Raw genomic sequence first — 22,019 nt, 5'->3', positions numbered from 1 at the left:
ATTCGTCTTCCCACGTGGACGTGCGCTAATTTGCGCGCGGTGTACCGTCGACACTTGAATTATTCGATTTACGTTTAACAATTCAGGCCGACGCCGATCAATCGCTATCGTTTTCGACGTTCAGTGACGGTGTCGCACGATTCGGACATCCATATTAATAAATGCCTTAATCTATATGCATTCAGTTATTCGCGAGAAGCATGTGTAAATGGCGGTATTACGTTTCAGAGATATTAGAATTTGAGATATATTCGTATTTTACTCTTTGTAAGATTTACGAAATAAATCACCGAATTTAAACCAGTTATAATAAAGAGATTGGACACAATTATAGTCTCCAAATTGCTTCATGCAGTGCTAATTTATAAATGTAATAATTAATTAATAAAAATTAATAAGCTACGTTATAATTATTAAAGCAAACAGATAAACATATTTATGTATTCTTTAAACATGAAAGATAAGTAAATACATAACTAACCAGATTTGAGATTAATAAAAACATATTATTACATTTATGGCGAATAATTTAAACAATATCAATTTTTTGAGTTTACATATTTATGAGAATTGGAAATAATGAATAGATTAACAGATAAGATAAATAAATGGCGAATAGATAGATTGATTTCGAAGTTTAAACATAACATTTCTGTCGTGCATTTTTATTTAGGTCATTGTATATATTTCTGTTGACAATATTTTAATTTTTCGATATTAATTTACTCTTCAATCCTTCGGACCTTTTTATTGCGTTTGTGAAATCGTACAAAATTCATTTCGTCATCGAGGGAGAGAAAGCCGAGCGTTGAATATTTTAGTATTGGGAAACGCCGTGCAAGCAGCCTCGTTGATTATGATTGCATATTTTAGATCGTAAACTCGTTAAAACTTGTCAACCCCCCCGACGACGACGCGGCACCGGGCAGCGTTTGCCGATGTCTTTCGGAATTGAAGACATCGAGAATCGTCCAAGACTCGAACGCTTTATTCCCATCGTACCTTATCCAGCGTTCCCGGATTTGTCCGAGATCGTACGCTATTCTATTGCAATTTCTCTCATGTCTGGAACTTGTCGCCTTGGCAATCTTCAACAAGTGTCCGCATGATCAGTTTTCTTCGCATAGTAGCTATCATGAAAAATTCTATTACACTATAGGATATATACACATTTCTTGAAGAATTCTATTACACTACAGGAATTCTCTAAGTATCAATACAGCGCGATGTATTCACGATTCTCTACGTAATTTGCTACGGTACGTAGCATTGCGAAAGAATCTTGAGAAAAAATGAAAAAAAAAAATTATTCTTGAGAAACAAAAAGCTTTTACAATTTTTATCATCATTGTGCTCTTCTATTTCTAGCGAATATTTCTTGAAGACATACCTAACGGAATAATATTCTCGCTGTTTGCGCCTATAAGGCAAGTTTCTAAGTAATTGAATTGTTATAACTGTTATGGAGTTTTTTGATTCGATCTCTTCTCTCTCATCTCCCTTGATTTCACTAAATATCGCTATAGGCGCATTATTGCAATTGCAACGGCGTTTACAGATCATCGCGAAATCGTCAAGTTCTCAACAAGTGGTCGAGTCTTGGCGAGATGTCTATCAACTTCAGATGCCAGATATTACGCATAACGCCAAACTGGACGTTTAGCAACTAGCTGCCAGTTGCAACCTCTACCAGGTGTACGTTTATGTACAATTCGAATAATTGAATCCACGAACTATGAACGCAATATAGTCGTTTCCAACCATTTTTGTCGTAAAATAGTCCGATCGATATCATGTATTTTTTTTTTTTTTTTTCACAAATACATATTTGCTTTTTAGTTTGAAAATCATTGCATTTTGAAGGCACACATTGTTGAGCACGAACGCGGACAGTGAAGATACACACGTTATATTTCTGATTTCTACATTCTCTTCTCTGATTCTACACATCGTCCGCGTCAATTTGTTTTGCTCAATCTTTACCGGTATACTCGCGACGTTAAAGAAAGATTTATATGTATATACCTATCTCTCGGTGTTTGTGCTTTCCCTTCGTGATACCAATATTTTTCTTCATTTTTTTTTGTCACGTTTTATTCCATATAAAATATAGAAATCGCTGTTTTTTGTTTTAAGGTGACAGGAATATAAATCATTCATAAACTTACATGGAACAATTCATGTTACCCTGTTGCGAACGAATTTATTGCTTAAAGTGATTCATTCTTTTATTTATTTATTGTGCAATTATACATAAACATAACAGTGATTAAGTATGCGGATTAAGTATTTTCTTCATGGATATTTGTTATTTTGGAAAAGAAAGAAATAATATTTGCTCGCTCGAGAGAGAAAGAAATAGAAGAAAAGTATCTCGTTTATTCCGGTTTGCGAGAAAGCAATACTTAATTATCGAGAGTACGCCATTTATTAGAGAATAAGTATTTTTTTTCTTTCGTTGAGGTCTGAGGTAAGTGAGAAAGGAGATATACTACGCTAATTTGTTGCTTACGCAGGAAACAACTCGTTTAGTAAATGAAGAACGTTTCCTTTGAGCTGAGAATACTTTTATACGCGAATAGTGGCTTTCATATATACATGTACGTATTTTTTATATTACTACGTAATATAATATCAGAGGCTAGCATATAGCATTAATTCCCACTGGAAATCATTAAGTTCGACTTTAGTAGAATTGAGTTCTGAGGATTGAATAAGACAGGTATTTCTTGATCTGTAAAACTTTGCAATTGTGATAATATTGCTATACAGCTTTTTCAGTGCAGATAAATGCTTTGGTCTCTATTTTTAAAGAAGTCCCATATATTTTTCAACTGACTCTATTATCTTTTCTTAAAGTTCCCTTTCTACGAAGTCCGCCGCTAGGTCAATGAGCAACGATAAAATAAAACCTACATAGTAACAACTTGCTTTTTAAGATAAAAATAAACTCTGTCTCTTTCTCTCTTTTTTATCATTAAAATTCTCAGTAAGATTGATTTATTTTCTAACTTATTTTCTTTAGGCATCAAAATAAACATTCTGCTGAAACAGGTTCCAATGCGCGTTTTCTCAACACACTCTTCGTCTGTAACTCTTAAGGCAGTATTCGCTGAGAAATGACTTTCCTGCGGCAAATTAGTGAGAACATAGAACGTGTAGTATATGCGAATAGGTTCAACAAAGTGTAGTCTTGTAATAACAAATTCACTAGTAACTCGAGAGGAAAGTTTTTGTATTTCGTACATTTCCTTTTAACCCTCTCGCAGGTCCTTCCTTTAGCCGGGCCACAATAAATTCACTTCTGTTGACGCGGGAATTGAATTTCCTACAGCATAGCCGTGGGCTACGAGCACAGAGCCATCGAACTTTTTCACTCGATGCATGTATAGCCTTCGAGCCAACCGTCGAGATCTTATGATCGAATAAGATGGGAACTGTCGTGATTGTTGCGTTTGCCGGGCGGTCGATGCAAATTCGTAAAATTCACGTTCGTCGATTGCACGTTTAAAATTTTCTACAACGAGACCGCCCGTTACAATTGCATTATAATTGCGTTGCCATGGCTCGGAAAGCTACCGCATTTGCGTCAATGCATCGTATTACCAATGCTACTTTGACCCGAGATAACGAGATACTCTAGCCGAGATAGATCGTCTCGTTTTAATATCGGATTTCAGGATTATGTACGAATTGTGGCAACGAGAATGCACAATAGATTTGTATTTGATTCCAAATGTTGCTCGTGCTCCTACAAATTGTACATAATATATGTTGATACACGTACTATTTTTTAGGCTTCTGGAACCGTCTAAAGCGATAAAATTCAACGCGAATTTTTTCTCACGAAACGCAGGACATTCTGATGTCCTGCGTTTATATGTAAGAATTAAATATTGCATAATTATTATATTGAGACGCCGAGTTATTAATTTCAAATACGTGATACGCGCTGACCACATATATAGTTTTGTAATTCGCGTAAATGATGCGATGGCGCGATATTGACTATTTTTCAGGACCATCGTCGTGCTTACGCGCTTAATGAAAATTACGTCGAATACAGCGTGGAGCAAGTCGACGTCTGTGTAACGGCGTAACCGGTAGCTGAACCATGCGGGCACGCAACCTAGGCAGCAGCACTTTGATCAAGGGACGTGGATGTCTCGTACCGCGCCGCTGCATTGCTCAACCGTGCGCGTACAATGCACGCAGACACATCCTACGCGCGAATATTGAGACATATGCACGCTCGATTTACGCACTCCTCTCCGTGCACTCAATCACAGGCGACCGCCGATTGGGAAGTGCATCCGGGCGAAATTAACGAAGCCCCTTCGCAAATGAATTCATGGGCGTTTCCCTTGCTCGCTCGGCTATGGCTGTGGCTTCTAACACACATATACAGAGAGAGGGGGGAGGGAGCGGAGAACGTGAAAGAGAAATTACATCTTTACTTTTCAACTTGAATAAACTTTACGGGCTTAATGGTGTTTTTATTATTATAAAAAGCAGATATATATAAAACAACAATTAGCTCTGGACTATCCAACAAATGAATAAGTAACATATTTCTATTTGTACATCCTTATGTATGTTTAATGTTTTTTCTTTATTTTTATAGAATTCTTGACATCAAGGAGAAACTAATACTTTTTATTGTTTTAAAAACAATTAACTTTATTAACAGTGCTTGAAATAAACTACAAAGAGGACATTTAATAGGCGTAAATGTATATTTTTACGATATACATGTTTTACAGTGTTTCCTTCTTAATTTATTTCATTAACTAAGGCTTGCCTGTCAATTACAGAAATTAATGAAAATAGCAATGACCAGAATAATCGCGTCTGAATTTATTTCGTGTTTTCATCTCGTACAATTTATCGCACAAAGTGCTCTTCTCATACAAGAGATACATTCAGAACGTAATCGATGCGTAATGGATATCCTATGTATTATATGCTGCTATTTACGAGAGCGAGATGACTATATATGTATATGTATGGTTCGTGTACTTTTAGCCGGGGTGGAAATCCCGCGGTTTATTAAAAATTTGAGTTTTCCCTGCCTTTGAGCACTAAATGAACGCATCTAGCGCGACGATGGCGGCTGACATGTGTGTATCGCTTGCCACCCTCACCAGTTACGTGAAGCGGGATGGAAAGGCTCAGTGGCTCGTGTAGGAACTTTGCAGCGCGAAACCGTTAAGTGGTTGAAGTGAAGCGAAAAATTGTTCGCTCGCGTTCTCTGCAACATCTTTAATGCACTTTTACATACAGAATACTATCGTATTGTGTGATCTCGATAAAAATTTGCAAAATTTCTAATTTACACGTGACTAAATTACACATAAGCGCTATAATATTTTGCAATAAGAATTTACGAATTGCAATTAAGTAATTTGCGAAATTCATGAAATTGCAGATGAGAACTTTAATTTAATTCGTGTACTCTACGAGAGAAAGAACTTATGTTAATGATTATTCTACATTACTCATATTTTTGAAAAAATCTTGAATTTATTATATATGTAATAATTATAACGTCACTATGACTATCACTTTTCGGTTAATCCAAATATCTAGAACGATATCGTTTTATACGTGCAGATATCATAGAACACTTCGAGTTTGTGGACAATATTTTTAATTGAGCCGCTATACACATATACGCACACATGGTATACGTTATCCATTGATATCTGATTTAATTCAACAATTCGAAATATCGAGACTTTATATCTATCTGAGGACATTTGATATATTCACGTATCGTTATTTTTATTTTATACATTTTATACATTCTCTTCTATACCTGCTCTTGTTATATTCCTATTTTTTTTAATATTTAGTATTTACAATATGTCATTTATATTATTTACTAGTTTGTTTGGAAGTACTATTTTTGACTATTATTACTTATAAATGATTTGTATAAATAAATGATTTTTAGAATATTATTTATTTATAATTAGAAATGAAGTTAAAAATAGAAATTACAAGAAGCATCAGGTGTCGTAAACAAACAATTGTGCCGTACAATGAAATATTTATATGCATTTGCGATGGAATTCGCGTGGATAACGCGAGTAACCGATGATAGTAGTAGGTTTTTTTTTTTAGCAAGTAATTCCTTCACTTTGTGTCTTCGCGACGATAATTACAAAGTTATTGCATATAACGTATCCCGCGCAAAAGCCCGCGCTACATGCCTTCGGCCAAGCAATTGCATTTTACTTTCTCGTATATTCTCTCTATTGAATTTCGAGCGGATCGCACAGGGCAGGGAGGACGTAGTAGTATGTGTGGCGGTAGTAATTGTACGACAAAGTGGATCCAGAATGAATATGCAAACAACAATATGCAAACATCAACAAGCAGGATGCGAGGAGAAAACAGAAGGGATGTTTTAAAAAAGAAAATAGAAGAAAAAGATGTATTGTAGGATCCAGCTAACATTTCGAAACACGCTAAGGAATAATCCTTATCTGTCTGCGCATATACAATTTGAACATTTTGAACATGAAATCTACTCTCGGGGAAAGTATACATTACTGCATACGGTAGTCATAATAAGAAAATGCAAAATCGCGTAAGTTTCATCATGATTCGTCGTTTATACATCAGTTATCGTTATTCCGAAATAAAAATTTATTTCGATAATATTGATCAATGAGAGCGGCAAATGAATTATATATAGTATTAAAAGTTCTATAATATATTTCTTAAATCTTTTAAAAGTTTAACATTCAAATTTTAATATTATTCGTAATTTTATTTAACTCAATTTTATTTTCGAGATATTATTACCAACACAATAGGAAGAGTTAATGCACGAGAGTAGTATGCCTCCGTGCCTGTTCGGACAACTAGCCTCGGTCTGTGTACAGCCAGCCGCGAACGTATTTGCATACTCGTTCAAACTACATATGTAATACATTCTACGACCGGATTCAACCTGCAACCTGGTTTTTACTCAATATTGTCGCTCGCACATAGCCTTTGTGTAAAAATTGCAATTCAAGCTTTCGGTTATTTTACACTCTTTTTCATTTCCCCTCAGGGCATCTCTAAATCAATGCGCACAGCGGAATGTTTTTACTACTCGAAAAACAAATAAATACTAGAGGTGTTTTTTAAGCTATTTTTAATCCTTAAAAATCCGTCTTTAATCCATTTTTATAAATCTAAGAAACGTGTCACAAATACAGAAAGCTAGACACGTTGATTATAGATACAGAAAACTAATTTCCCAAATATAAGACGAAGCAAATGCACATGATTTGTGAAAACACATTGTAGTCGTATAATAATGATCAAAATATTTTTACTATATTTTTGAAAATGAGAAAGGTATTCAGAGGAGAGAAAATCTTATTTCTGGTAAATATACATGTACAATTGTACACACAGAATAAGAAAAGCTATCCTGCGTGTATATCAAAAATGGATTCAAATGTTTTTGTAAGATATTTGTTGAATCCACAGCGATTGCATTTTCTGTAAAAAGCTTTAAGTTAAGAAAACAAGAAAGCGCCGAGCATCAAACATTTAATGGAAGTTTGTCAAGCCGGTAAAATAGCTAGAAGTAAATGAGGAGGACTCGAGCGCATTTTTAAGATCTGACATGATGCTGGGCTTATGTGGTGAAGCGGAATAAAAACACTTTTACGTTGCCGCAGAGAATTTGTTCCGCGCACCGAGAGAAGAAAAGAGAAAAGGGAAATGACATGTATAGTACATGAAATAGAACAAAATGTAAATGAAATGACAAATTATATATACGCCGGTGTGAAATACTGACACATGAAAATAGTTCTTGTGCGTGATCTTTTCTGCGTGATCTTTTCTGATCGAAACACACGCCTCTGTTTTATATGATTACGCTATAGTATACTTATGCGAAACGACGAATGAAGATGGATGATTGACTCGATTAATAAGATAAGAACGGTCATTAGATTCTTTAGAATTCTGCAGGAATTTAATACCTCGTAAGGCAGGCATGTGAAGAATTTGAAAATGAATTATGATGTATATTCTTCCAAAGAAAGAGGAGACGGAGAAAGGGCGCGTTCTATTCGAATTCACAGGAAACTTTTATGATGATCTTGCGGAAAAGCTTCGTTCAAAAGGATGCGAACGTCGCGTTTTTTAATCCCTGACCGTAATTTACATTAACTTCTCTTTATCTTTTCTCCGTTTACAGTCAATCGATGCTTTATTCTTATCGCTTCATGCAAAGCGTGTAATTAATAACCGCGACTGGAACGCGTTCGTCTTTCGGCGACCGGGGCGAACGATCCATCGCTCTTCATTAATCATCCTCACGTTTACACGCCCTGGCAGCCGCATCCGCGCGCTGTCCTTCCCCTCTCTGTGTTTCCTTCTCCCTTTCTCTTTTATACTTCTGCGTAAATATCATTTGCGCGGGCGGATGGCAGCGAGCGAAAGGTCGCTCGATAAAACCGGGGGTCACCATTGTCGACTGGTTAGCACTTTTTCACGTGACAAAACGATTTTGCATTTCCTGTGGTCAACGCTCCTGTTCCGGGAGAGCATGGCCGGCCTGACAGGATCCGGAACGCGAGGGACGACAAGAGCGAGGGGTTGTTTGGGTTGGAAAAAAAAACGACGAGCGTGAAATTTTCGATAGCGACGGATAAACGACCGCCGGGGCGCGTGTTCCCCGCGTACCGCCGGGATTTACATACTACATTTTCGATTACGGCGTTTAACTTTTTCGTTTGTCAGTCTTGGGGGAGATTTATCGCGCGCGCGCGCGCGCGATCGCTTCCGAAGGCGCGATTCCATTTTATCGGATATGTCATTCAGACCCTTCTCTCGCATCGAAGCGAACGAGACGAGGCGAGGCGCCCGTCGTGAGTTTCTATTCACGTTTTCGGGCGCAATTAAAAAACACGCTGCAGTCGAGCATTGTGTAAAGTCTGATGGATTTTTAGCTGACAGTCTAGGCCCTAGGCCGATTGCGTGTTTAAATTTGTCACGATAGACGAAAAATGAAATTCACTAAATCCATTATGAAAGTACGCTGGAATATTACTGATATCTTCTCGACAAGTATTTTTTTTCCGTATATGTTACTATTTAAATCTACCGAAATTATCGAGAATATTATGAAATCTCTTCATCTCCATAAATAGCACATTTTGTAGAGAAATTCTTTCAATAATATTTCCGTCGGATTACGCGCAAATTGTAAGATACGTGTTTCCGGCGAGATTTCCAACATTTATTATAAGGCGATCGTTTTGCGTTGGCGTCTCGGTGCTGACAGCGAAACGGATGATAAAGGCACGAAGTGTGCGAAGCGACGTGCCTATATGCAATATCCGACTGCAAACTACAACATCGATGCAAACGAAGCAGCCTTTCGCTCGTACATATACGTTCCTAATTTCAGAGAAACGGTGAGCGCAACTCAGCCTGCTGGCCATTCGAGATCAGTGGCGTGCCGTTACCAGGCGTCGTCTCGTATAATACCGATCCGATTTCGCTGAATACGTTCGGTGTCCGTAACAGATACGCCGCGAACAACGGAGAAATACCTCGAGGGGGCTCATTGCAATAATGAGTGTGTTGCATTTAGCGCTCGTAAAAAAAACCCGCGGAGTACATGGTGTAAAGCGATCATTATAACGAGTACTTACTGCAATTTTTTATTTTGGAAAATGTAAACCCTTTAAAGTAAGAAGAAAAAAAACAGTAAAAATTTCTTTAGAAGTAATTAGGATGTTTTTATTACATTATTCAGTTAAAAAGTTATATCGTTACATTTTATTGCGTACCTTCGCTTTCAAACCAGCAGCAGGTTTTTTCTAAGTTCGATGTTTTGTTTTCCTCTTGAGGAAAATCTTATCCATGTCTTAATTAGCGAGTTACTTAAGTTTCAGCGGAAAGAAAGCTTAGCTTCCAATTAGACTGTAGTGGACTTTAACTTGAGGAAAATTTAATTGAAGCTATAATTGTTGAGATATTTAATCTGGAAATTTTAAATACCGAGGACGTTAATACAGGCTCTTTGGAATTTAAATTCTGCGAAGAAAACTGTTCGGCATTTGGCTTAACAATGTCGTATACATATAACATATCGCTTTCAATTTGTGATAAATTTTTTTTCCAATAGCATGCAACGCCATTCTATTTTGCTTTAATACATTTATACTGAGCGCGTCGACTTTTTGCGTGAAAATAAACAACAAAAAATAGATATCCTGGCAAAAATATCCGCTCAATTTTTTTCAAAAATGGATTTTCTTGCTACGTTTTTATAGTTTTAAAAATTCGTTTCCCCGTTTAATTTTACTCTCTTGTTCGATATTATTGTACGCAATTAAATGTCTCTGATATAATATGAATGTGCTCGATTTGTTAGGCGCACAGTTTGTCGCGTGATTAAATTTACTGAAGTTTTCGATCAAGTTTTCAACACCTTAGCTGCAAAGAGGGAACAGTTGATGATCCCTTGTACAGTACTCAGACGTCGAAAATGAAAAGTCGTTCAGATGGAAGACATTTCCATGTAAATCTGCATCTCGCTGCCACTTGTACCACTTCTGGCTTCTCTGTCGACGAGTGGCTCGTAGCGGAGCTTAAACTGATCTCAAAATTCCTTTCATCGTTCCGTCGACTTACATGGGCCCCCTTTCGCGTCAAGCAAGATTGAGAGAACCTCTCGTGCATTACAGAGGTCTTATTAGCGCGTCGCGACGCAGAGACTTGCAAAATTTAGGATGTCTCTAGCCTTGCCAAGGTCCATACGATATATCTCCTTGATGGGACTTCGGGGAACAATTATTGCTATCCAAGCCCCTTCCGCCCTTATTCCAGCCGTCTCCACGATGGACTCATTGAAGGCTTTACCGCTGCGACCTCCCGATTTAACGAGACGAACGTTGTGATTCACGAACTATAGTGAGACGGAACGTAGTCAATTAAACCCAATTTGCGTCAATATGAGGATAATCGGCAACTTTTTGCGGGTTTTGTTCTTCAATAATATGAACAGTTAAATCTTGATTTAATAATTTTTTACAAAATCGAGATTAGGGATTAATATAGAACGTCATTACCTTCCAATTGATGTTCCGCGAAATAATGTAAAACAATATATATATGTATATACACATACACACACATACGGTTATCAATTTAATTCCACAATTTTTCCACCATTTAAGAATATTACGTTACTTGATGAATATTGAAATAGAAGAAGAAATGAGAGACAGAGGGCAGAGTTTCATAAGCGTGATATTAAATACTCGCGGTTAATTTATATGTGCATTTGTACATGCCAACATTTTATTATGAATGCGAGCATGAATGCGAGTATGATCTATACACACAGGTATGACAATTTCAGCATAATAAATTAATGCTCCCTCAAGAGAGCAGCGAAGTGGTAAAAGCCTCGCACGTCGCAAATTGCTGGTTCTCATTATTATTGCTGCTGACCGTGGCTAACATCCTCTATCCTGTATCCCGGCCGATGAGCGAGGCAGCGCAACGTTATTATGACGACCTACGTTAAGCTAATGATAACTACGGTATGCGCTAACGAGCTTCGGTATTCCTGATACTGATCTAACTCATTCTTGGCTATCAAGAAGACTGACATATCGCTGTAATAAAAGTCAAATAATTTTCACAAGTCATAGGTATGGTGTGTAAGACAACGCCAGTAACTATCGACACAATAATTCGACGATCATGCGATAAGTAATTATTTCATCAATTTGCGTGCATGGCACCTGCAATGGCGCATCTTGCCGGAGTATTTCCTTTGTTATATTATTCTCGCTTGTGGTGGGGTTCTAATATATCCACACACAGATTAAAGCATCGGTGTACCGACTCAAAGTAAATTTAACCCGCATTTACGGCAAGCTGTACCGCGAAATTGGTGTTAAATTACTGTAATTAATTGCCACGAGTAAGCTACACCTCATCTGTATGCGTCATTACTGTGTTCTTTAGCATTCTTATACTTTAGCAACGAAAATTCTGTTATTTCTTTATAAATTAATGATCTAAGTAAAAAAAAAAATTAAGTACATCAAGTTGGAATCGCGTGATATAATTAATTAATAGGATATTATTAGTTTTTGAGCTTTTTCTCGCATAAAAAGTTTGATTTATCTTAAAAAGTTTTAAACCGTTCTTAAATTAATGAAAGTGATGAAACGCAGTTCACATAAATATGCATTATCAATTTTTAATTTACTAGAGTTTTTAAAGTAATTAAATATTCAAAGGAATATAAATATACGAAGCAATATACATTTTTATGTTTTAATATATAAAATTCCAACGTAAAAATTAATTTTGATATTATATGAACAAATCTACTCGATAGTGTGGTATTAATTTTGAAATTGCTTTCTGCCCGAATGTTATTGTTACTATTGAATAATATAACGCTTGAATACCTTTTTGCGGTAGAATGGTCGGGAAAATGATATTTTTCCACAATACTTCGCGCATAATGTTGCACTAGGTGGCAATAGCGGTGGTAGCTCAACCGCATCTCTTCTCCGCCCTCCGCATTTTCTCCGTTCCATTATACGTGGACGCGGGTCATAATGTATTCGCTCGGTTTAAAGCGTCATGAGCGTTCCGCGCGCACGAACGCGCCGAGCGCGCAGGGCGCCGGGCGCCAGGCGCCAAGACCGGGTATAACTCGTTGCGGCAGCATGTACTGCCGCAGAATTGGTGTTAAATTACAATTATTAATTGCAGTAAACAAGCTACATCGTCGTCCGCGCCGGCTCACTCGCTTATGTAGTCGCGTCATTTGCCTTTAATTCGGTGAACGGGCCCGCGGGTGCTGTGCGCGCTTCTAGATTATCATGCGGAAATTTTCCGGCGAAATGATGGAAATTATTTTAAAGCGAGGCTAGCAAGATTTTGCCAAGAGTTTAGCCGTGTTCTCCTCACGCAGAGTGTCTCGGTGAATATCTTGCAAGTTTATTTACTGACTGACGTTCTTAGCTAATCAGCCTGAAGAAATTTTCTTGGGCTATCTTGGAAGACCTGGCTCTCTCTCTCTTAGAAGCCTGGGACTCTCTTAGGAGAGAAAATAAATATACGAGACTGGATAGAAATTTAAAATATCGAGCTTTTAATTTTATTTTAGAAAAAATGTACAAAATATTAGATGGGCACTGTTGAAAGTTAGAGGATGAAATTTAAACCAATACCATGAGTTAGATTTGCGCTACATTTGGGCATATATGTATATAGATTTTGTGATCGCCATCCACGATTGCCGCTCTTGCAAAATTCTCGATCGATCGGCGTCGTTTCTCAAAATATCACATATATCTTTACATTTTACCTCGAAATGTTATTTCGCGATCGCAACGAAACTATTTCACGTCGCAAATTCACGAGCATACTCCTAGCGGGGCCGTGAGGTTTATTGCAAGCGCGGCGACGCCACACGTGCGATGAAAAATGGACAGCACCGTGTAAGCGCGATAACGATAACGATTGCGTATCACTTACAACGATCGGTAGCATTTCATTCCGATTCGATACACAACGTGCGCGCACGCGTAACGCAAATGCAACGTTATTGCTGGCCAGATATTAGCCGACTGCGCCCACATATCTTGAAGTGGATTTATTTGCCATCGCGCATAACGTTAACGTTTTACATTTTGATGCGCGATTGACGCTCATCCGCGTGCTTTTACGTGCATTTAGAACGAACGCTCTGGAAGCCATCGCATAAATTCGTGCGAACTTAGCTCGACGCGAATGCAGCGCGCGCAGAATACGCGGAATAGAATGCCACGGGAATTCTTGAGAGGTAAGGATGCATTCGAATGTTCGAATGATTTCGCATTTTCCGCATTCGCACTCGCACTCGTAAATGAGTCGTTGAATATAATAAAATCCAGCCTGCTCGTCGCAGCATCTTGCCGCGATGTCACATAAAACGCGGAATTAAGTGTACCTATACTCGCGTATCATTAAATAATTACGAGCGGGAAAGTATGGTCGAATCCGGATTTTTTCTCGTTTTACGTAATTTTTTTGCTCATGAAACATGCACTTTCCGTCTCAAATTTCAATCGCAGGCTTTTAACGGAAACCAATACCGACGCGGAAATGATTTTATCGTTGACTGTCGTCGTCGACGGATTCTTTCCTTATATCGGCAAATCTTGTACAAAACGACGTTCCTCTATGTATATTTGATGTGTTGCTGATGGAGTCCATTACACAGCGAGCAGACTTCGAACTCCCTTTTTCCATTCCGCAGTTCCGAGATCGGTGCTACGGGAGCAATTCGAGGGCGAGGTCGAGGCGGACGAGTTGGCGCTGATGCACGAGTTCGAGGAAGGATTCGACAGGGCGGACTTCAGGGCCGAATTCAGCCCCAGTCCAAACCTCGAAGGACCGCAGCCGCCACCGCGGGACAATGTCTCGAGAAATTTTCCGACCGTCAGCTCATCCCCACCTCGCGCACGGACCAACAACGACGGTGAGTTCCGCCTAGCGGTTTGTTTCTTCGCTTCTTACTTAAGAAAAGCGCATGTTCCATTACAGCAAATGTATTTCAACTGCATGTAATATATACATATCTAACGTTTTATTCTGTACAAGAGCGAGATAGTAATAAGCCGGTGATAATGAATCACGCACATTTTAATGCTTAAATACGTGGTTTAAATAGTTTCAGATATTTCTTATATAATTTAATTTTTACACATGGAAGAAAGTTATTTTTACAACTTTGTTTCTCTTTCTAAAATGAGAAAAATATGATCTATATTTTTTTATATGTAATATATTGTAATTGTAGAAAATATATATATAATACGCGTGTTCTTGTTATATTATTTTATTCCTGAAAATGCAGCCGAGTTATTTTTGCGCATGCTAAACTTTTTAACAAGCAAACTTGCAAATAATACCTATTTTTTTATCCATTCCATAATATTTCTATTCTCCTTGTTTCAAGATATTTTTTTCATTTGTAAATGGTATGCGAAATTTTTGCACGCACCTCGCACGATTGTATTTTTGCATGCCTGTGCTTTTGCTCATGATCGATCTGCATTTGACACACCGACCGACGTGCGTATATATATTAGACATTATCAGGCGGAAGTTGCGTCCAGGTAATACGCGTGAGTGCTAAAGGCGATTAGCCGGCTTCCGTGTTGGGATTATGAAAATATATTACGGCAAGTTCTCCGTTCCAAAGCGTTATCCGAGCAATTGATTAATTCTACTCATTTATAAATAACCGCATAATTGTATAATTACTTGCGGATGACGAGGTAAATTATTATTTCCATGACTAATTAATCCCGGCGCGAGCGCCGGGACATCAACGTGGGATCCATTTATACTGTACATTTCACTACGTCTACAACTGCGTTGTCACGATGCATAACGCATTTTTACATAATAAAATTATCTTCCCACGAATTCGTGTGGAAAAAGGGAACAATGAAAAGGTAAAGCCGAAAGTATATGCTTATGAGATGCGTTGTCCCGGAACAATGGTGTGAACAATAATATAATATTTAATATGTAATACAAATTACGTTTAAAATGGCATTCTGACAATTGAACATGCAAATGGGAAAAAAAATGCAGCTCGGATTTTTTTGTTTTTCTGAGCTGCATTAATTTTTTTTTTATCGCGGCGCTGACGAACAGCACGACGAAGGGGCGTATTAAAGTCCATTTTTACGCTTCCGTTCTTTTCACAGCAAGGGACGTTTCAACGCATTGAAACGTTTTTCCGTTTCTTTTTTCTTCTTCTCCTACGCTCTTATCGCGTTGCGTACCGTATAAAACGTGGGAAGCAAAGCGCTCGTCTTAAAGTCGCTCTCATTGCCGGAAGTATCCGGATGTACGTAACTTTATATCCTGTATAGCAATGTCCGCAATGAAATTACTTTTACCAGCTCGATGAAAAGCACGGCCGGAGAGAGCGGCAGCATCCAGCCGCTTTATATTCACTTCGCCTCCGAGCGTTTTCTCTTCCGCTTTTTATTTTTTATGCGAATTCGCCAGCAGCGTTATACAGGACTGGTGTTATTAGCGTCGCATGCAACGAGGGCATTTTTGCGAACCCTTGTTATCATCACCATTCATTAACGCTTTCAGTCCCGTGTAATTTTTTCCGTTCGATATTTAAGCCGCGGCGTGTCCCGTCAGTGATGCAGCTCTATGCTCGGTCCGCCATGCATCAGTGACGCGGCTCAGTATTTAGGCCAATGCACTCGAACGATTCATCTCGATATTTATAGTCGAACGCATCTCGAAACGCATTTAAACGTTTTCAGCCCTGTCACGACGGAGTTTTTTCGCTTTTGTCGTTGCACCTATAACCTTGTAAAATGCCATTACCTATTCTATTAGATATAGGATTTCTCTACTAAGCCCGATTAATGGGATAAACCGACCGTCTCATCGGTTGGAAGGGTGAAACCAACTCATTAAAGCCGAGAGAAATTAGGTAAGTCGATCGGTTTAGAAGTTCAGCTTCTCAAAGATCGCCTGACCGGGCACAGTACTGTAATTGGATATGCATTCACTCGAACACTTCTCGCTGACACCTTTGCTTTGTGGGTCCGTTGACTCATTCGCTATTGCCCTCGGTTATTCACTTCGGTGGCTTCGGCAAAGTGAAAAGCAACACAGAAGGAATATACATTAGAATAATATATAGGGAAAGGTACGAAGAGATAAAAATAAGGTAGTAGGGAATTCATGAACATCTGTTATTCTATTGAATGGAACATTCGAAATATGGCATCTTACTGAATTGTAGTGATTCACTGACAAAGCTTACGCATCAAGATGTTACGCATCAAAATTTTTATATCTCGCTGAGAGGAAGTTAAAATATCACTTCGGTATCTCAAATCTGTTTACCCCACACGATATTCTTATCTACGTATTTATAGGTCAGCTAAAACAGGAATTCAGAAGCACATGTCCGCAGATAAAAATACCGATAAGGCTAAATTGGTTCAAAAGCAGATTAATGTATCGGTAATCTATTGTATTCAATTCGCGTGTAACATAGATATGTGATGGTAATAAAATATATCTTAGCGTATGTAATATATAATATATTATTTGTTATCTCATTGTATGCGGTAAACATCGTATGCGAGTAAACGAGAAATTCAATCTCGGCCACCAATATCGGGTTTATATCCTCGAGCCACAATTTGAGATGATAGAATATTAATTAAGGGCGATGAAGTTATGAATGAAAAAAAATATGATAGGATAAAAATAAAAGAATTTTTATAGATTTTTAAACATATGACGAAGAAGTATAGAAGTATATAGGTAAGACTAGTCACTGTATTAATAAAAAAAAAATCTCTCAGCTCCTGAAAAAAGAGTTGCTGCCTCAGAGTCCACGCGGCTTTTTTCAGTGTAATATCCGTAGCTGTCAATAACTTTATAAATATCCTCCTTTTTCTAACGTGTTGTTGTTAACCCTCGAGAATATTCTTTTAATTTAAAAAAATACTGTAACACATGCGCATATACGTCACTTAATTATGTTATAATCGTTAATTTCGAGAAAGAGAAAGAGAAAGAGAGAGAGAGAGAGAGAGAGAGAGAGAAAGAGAGAAATTAATATAGATCTATATTCTATAACAATGTGCATCTATCAAACATTGATTAATATTCGAATGCTGTGTTTTTAAAGTAGCATAATTTTAACACGTCGGCAAAAGTTTAAAAGAGAAAAACAGAAGAAATGGATCATCGACAAGTTATTCATTATTAACAAATTATTCTTCCAATTGTATCAGTGTCGTTACATAAATTATTGCAAGATTGCACGATCCAAACGATTATAGATATATATACTAACTGACTGCAAATCCTAAACGATTATTCTGAGCGAGAAAGAGAAGCGTGCATCCCCCTCGAGTTTTCGAATGGGGTTATTCCGGGTTCCAGTTACGTGGCGCGGTCGGTGGCTTTAATGAGTTCGTCGACGAGGCGTGTATAATGCGGTGCGCTAAGAGACCCTCATCTCCGCATTGTCTTCGCGCGGAGACGCCAACGCGTAATGACTGCGCCGTGTGCGTCGCTTTGATGCCCGCCGTAGATTATCGAAATTGCGTTATCGTTCAACGAAATAAACCTGCGCGAACGAAATAATTGACTTAACATAATCGGGGATGTTAAATGTAATAATTTATGTCATTGACGCATAATGATAATTATTATGTTCGGGCGTGATAGATACCGCGTTCCAGTCGTTCCTATATGTTTCTAAAGCACGATAAACGTTACCACAATATAGCCATGTATTACAATGATATCTTTAAATGTCTTTAAATATCTAAAGATTTTCAATTCCTTAAATATCTTTAAAAGAGATACATGTAAAATATCTTGCATTGTAAAAATTTCTTTTAATTTCATTTGGAGTGTTGTTGAAGTACAATGAAAACTGCGTGTTTTTCGTGGCAACAAAGTGTGTGATTGAACTATCAGTTTGCAGGATTAATTTCTTATTAGCATATTGTGTGTGATCGAAGGAAAAACAGAAATGTAAAACTTCGGGTAAAAGAAAATTAATAAAGTTAATTTAATCACTAACGGAAAATGGCTTAGGGTTATCTTGATGAAGATTATCTTAAAAAGCTGACAAATTTGCTCGAAATTAATTATAAAAGATGAAAAGTCCGATCTCGCCCTCGGCCACCCACGCGTTCTTCGGTCTTCTTCTTCGTTCTCAACGTGACCCCGGTCACGTGTAAACGCAATCAGACAGCAGGGAGACAATGTCTGTACATATATAGACACACAAAAACTCGACGTTTAGTTCGTTCGTTTAGCGTCCCTACCGGTCTGTATAAATTGAAGGAAAGACAGCAAAGATGTCCTAAAGCAAAGAATGAAAGATAAGATCGGAGAAGGGAGATAAATATTGTATTAAAGTTCACCACGTGAAATCTGTTACACGTCACGCGAAAGATTCGTATAAATCTGTTCCTTAAGTGAATATAAATATATTGAAATTTACGAGCAATACAATACAATCTGGTCAATAAAGATAAAAATAAATTATCAGTAGATATTATTTTTTAAACGTCCATAATGATTTACGAAATTGGATGATTAGTATCACGCGAATTCTTGCATTTTATAGATCGAGCAACGTAAAATATGCACAAGTACATTTGCGAACATATTGGTAACGTACCTAACGAATAAATGAGTTATTTCCAGTTACCTCTTTTATTAATCCTTGTATTATTGTGCAAATTCGAACTCGGATATTTCCAACAATGGTTTTACTTATTACTAAATGTTCCGAAACTAGGTTAATTAATTTTCCAGCAGGATAATTAAAGCACATCAATATTTTTTTACCTCGTTAAGTATATTTTCCTTTTATTCGAGAAATAAAATGGGTCAACTAAGAGCCACACACGAGAGAGAAGTGTTAATTTGCAATCTTCACTTATTCGAGGTATACGAACATTTACATTGCAGCATCGCAAAATTTCAGTGGAAACCGGCCGATTAAGCACGTGGTTCTGCCACAAGACCTCCGAATGGAGTATACGTGTCGCCGTCAGTGCATGTAATTCAAGCTTCTAATTAAAAGCGCTCGCACCTGCTCTTTACTGGCTTTAGTCCGAAATCATATAATTTCTCGACCGTACACGCGCGAATGCGCAACGTTCGTTATATTCGGATTGTGAATTGCAACTCCGAGTTCGAGTACAAAAGAAATCTCGCTTTTATGACGGTGACTCTGTGTACGTTCCTGAAAACTATCACCGGTGCAGACACAGCGACGAGCGACGTCGACATAGCTTGCCACCGAGAGGCAATATCCCACGCATTCCAGAATCTTATCCAATCCTGTAAGGTCGACAGTCTCTCCCTCGTTTTTCTCGATTTTCCTTATATACTTTGTCTACTACCCGAGAGAAAGTTTCGTCTTGTACTTTCGAAATCAATGAATAACTAAACTCGTCAACTCGATACCAGTCTCATATACAATATAAACTTTTCTATGAATATGTTCTACGTGTAAGAGAACAAGTTGTGGCTCATTTCAACATATCATCATGCATCCTTGACTTAATTTCGAAATACCATAGCTTGACCTAAGATCCTTCAAAGGTCATCCACGTGTAAAATTTTATGCGTAAATATTGTCGCTTTTATAATATAAAAAAAATTTACGTTTGAATAAAAAACAGCATTTGCCATTTCCTTACTTGAAACATCTCAATTTTTATACTTTAGTAAAATTATGTTTATAAAAATTTATTTTCATTAAAATGAAATATTCCGTATGTTCTTTCTACATTCATCGATACGAATATAACAGACGCGTGTCGCGCGTCTCCGGCATTTTGTGACAGTCTGTATTGGCGTTTAAAACTTCCGTCAAGATCAGTTTTTCCTTTGATCAAGATTTCGTCCGGGGGTCTTTCTACTCACCGTCTACGCAAAAAGGGTTGAAACGGTGATCGTTCATGGGGAAAAGGTTGCGCATCGTGCCGGCGGTGCGGAATATCGGACGCGCCGGATGTGCACCGACCGAGATTAAAGGTGAAAGGGGACGTCGAACTATCGGGGGAAAAAATCTCAGATAAAGTTAATGCCACCTGATGGGCTACGATATGTGAGCGATGAAAAACCTATGAACCTGACTTTGCGTCTGGCGAAGTAATCCCTATTTCTCTTTTTCTCTCTCTCTCTCTCTCTCTCTCTCTCTCTCTCTCTCTCTCTCTCTCTCTCTCTCTCTCTCTCTCTCTCTCTCTCTCTCTCTCTCTCTCTCTCTCTCGCTCCATCCCCCTCTCTTTCTCTCTCTCTCTCTCGCTCCATCCCCCTCTCTTTCTCTCTCTCTGTCTCTGTTTCTATCTTTCTCTCTCGTTCAATTTCAGCATGAATCGCCGTCAACGACACGTTTTACTTCGCAGGCTTTGCAAACTTTATCGAAGGCACCGTAGATTCTATCGTGCCGTTAATTAAAGATAATGACCGAGTACACTCTCTTCCCAAGACATGACTATATTCTTTTACCCGTTTGTCAAGTCTTCGTCAAGTCAGAACGAAATTAAACTTCGCGAATAAATTACATGAATTTGCATCGTGTGTAAAGGGGATCAAGAGAGAAACGACGATTTGGTTTGCGGGACGGATGCGCTGAAATATTCAATATTCTATTTAGATACGTGTACGAAAATGGAAACTTCAATTAAGACTAAATATCGCATCTATATTATAAAAAACAAGCGCTCCAAAAATAAGAATATCACGGATCAGATGTGTATTATAGAACGTAGTAAGACTTTGCGAAAGGAATTAAAAAATACATTGGATGAACTGCTGGCGAGAAGATTATATAAATCGTGCTCTGACATCGAAGAGGAAAATCTGCTCGAACTTTCCCGCGTCTTACTTTCTTTAGAACGCCGAATAAATTTGACACATTCGATTCCAACTTACTGGCTCAGGTGGAACAAAATATTTGCGAAGTTCTTAGGCGCAGACAAGCGTCACGTCTCGTAATCTCTCACGGTCGATTAGATCGGCGGATTTAATAATTGAGCTTCCCCGCCCAGGATAGTGATTAGTGATATCGCGCGAGGAATTGTTCGATATTAAAAATGGAGTTAAATTGACCCGCCGGTAATCGGTGTAAGCGGATCGAATTCTTTGATGCACTTTCTCAACTAGAATCGGGAAATGCAAATTACATCTCAAATCCTATTAGATGGTAGGAAAGTCAATGCTTACGGAACCATGGAAGCATTTTAATAGCCGCAATGAAGATTTATATTTGAGTCTTTTAATTTTAATTTTAGTATATTTGTACTTGAATGAAAATATTAATTTGATTGTGATTAAAGTAGTTGAGCAAATATTTAAATATCGAAACTCATCTTGTATCAACCACAAGAGACATAGAAACCATAGAAACAAAAGTAACAAATTCAATATTTTGAACATCTTGAATTACG

At 37.9% G+C, this 22,019-nt stretch overlaps 1 protein-coding gene across 4 annotated transcripts in view; it reads left to right on the top strand.

Moving 5' to 3' along the window:
- Window positions 1-22,019, top strand: part of LOC112463850 (protein eva-1) — a 156,817-nt gene that overhangs the window by 121,439 nt on the left and 13,359 nt on the right. For all 4 annotated transcript variants that reach the window (XM_025030477.1, XM_025030478.1, XM_025030479.1 and 1 more), the window contains exon 6: window positions 14,297-14,518. In XM_025030477.1, coding sequence (XP_024886245.1) covers window positions 14,297-14,518 — 222 coding nt within the window. The remainder of the gene's footprint in view (window positions 1-14,296; window positions 14,519-22,019) is intronic.

This window comes from Temnothorax curvispinosus, unplaced genomic scaffold (genome assembly GCF_003070985.1).
Source record: "Temnothorax curvispinosus isolate PA1 unplaced genomic scaffold, ASM307098v1 QBEX01013717.1, whole genome shotgun sequence".
Lineage (NCBI taxonomy): Eukaryota > Metazoa > Arthropoda > Insecta > Hymenoptera > Formicidae > Temnothorax > Temnothorax curvispinosus.
Note: the sequence above shows the minus strand (reverse complement) of the source record. Positions and strands in the feature narration are given on the sequence as shown.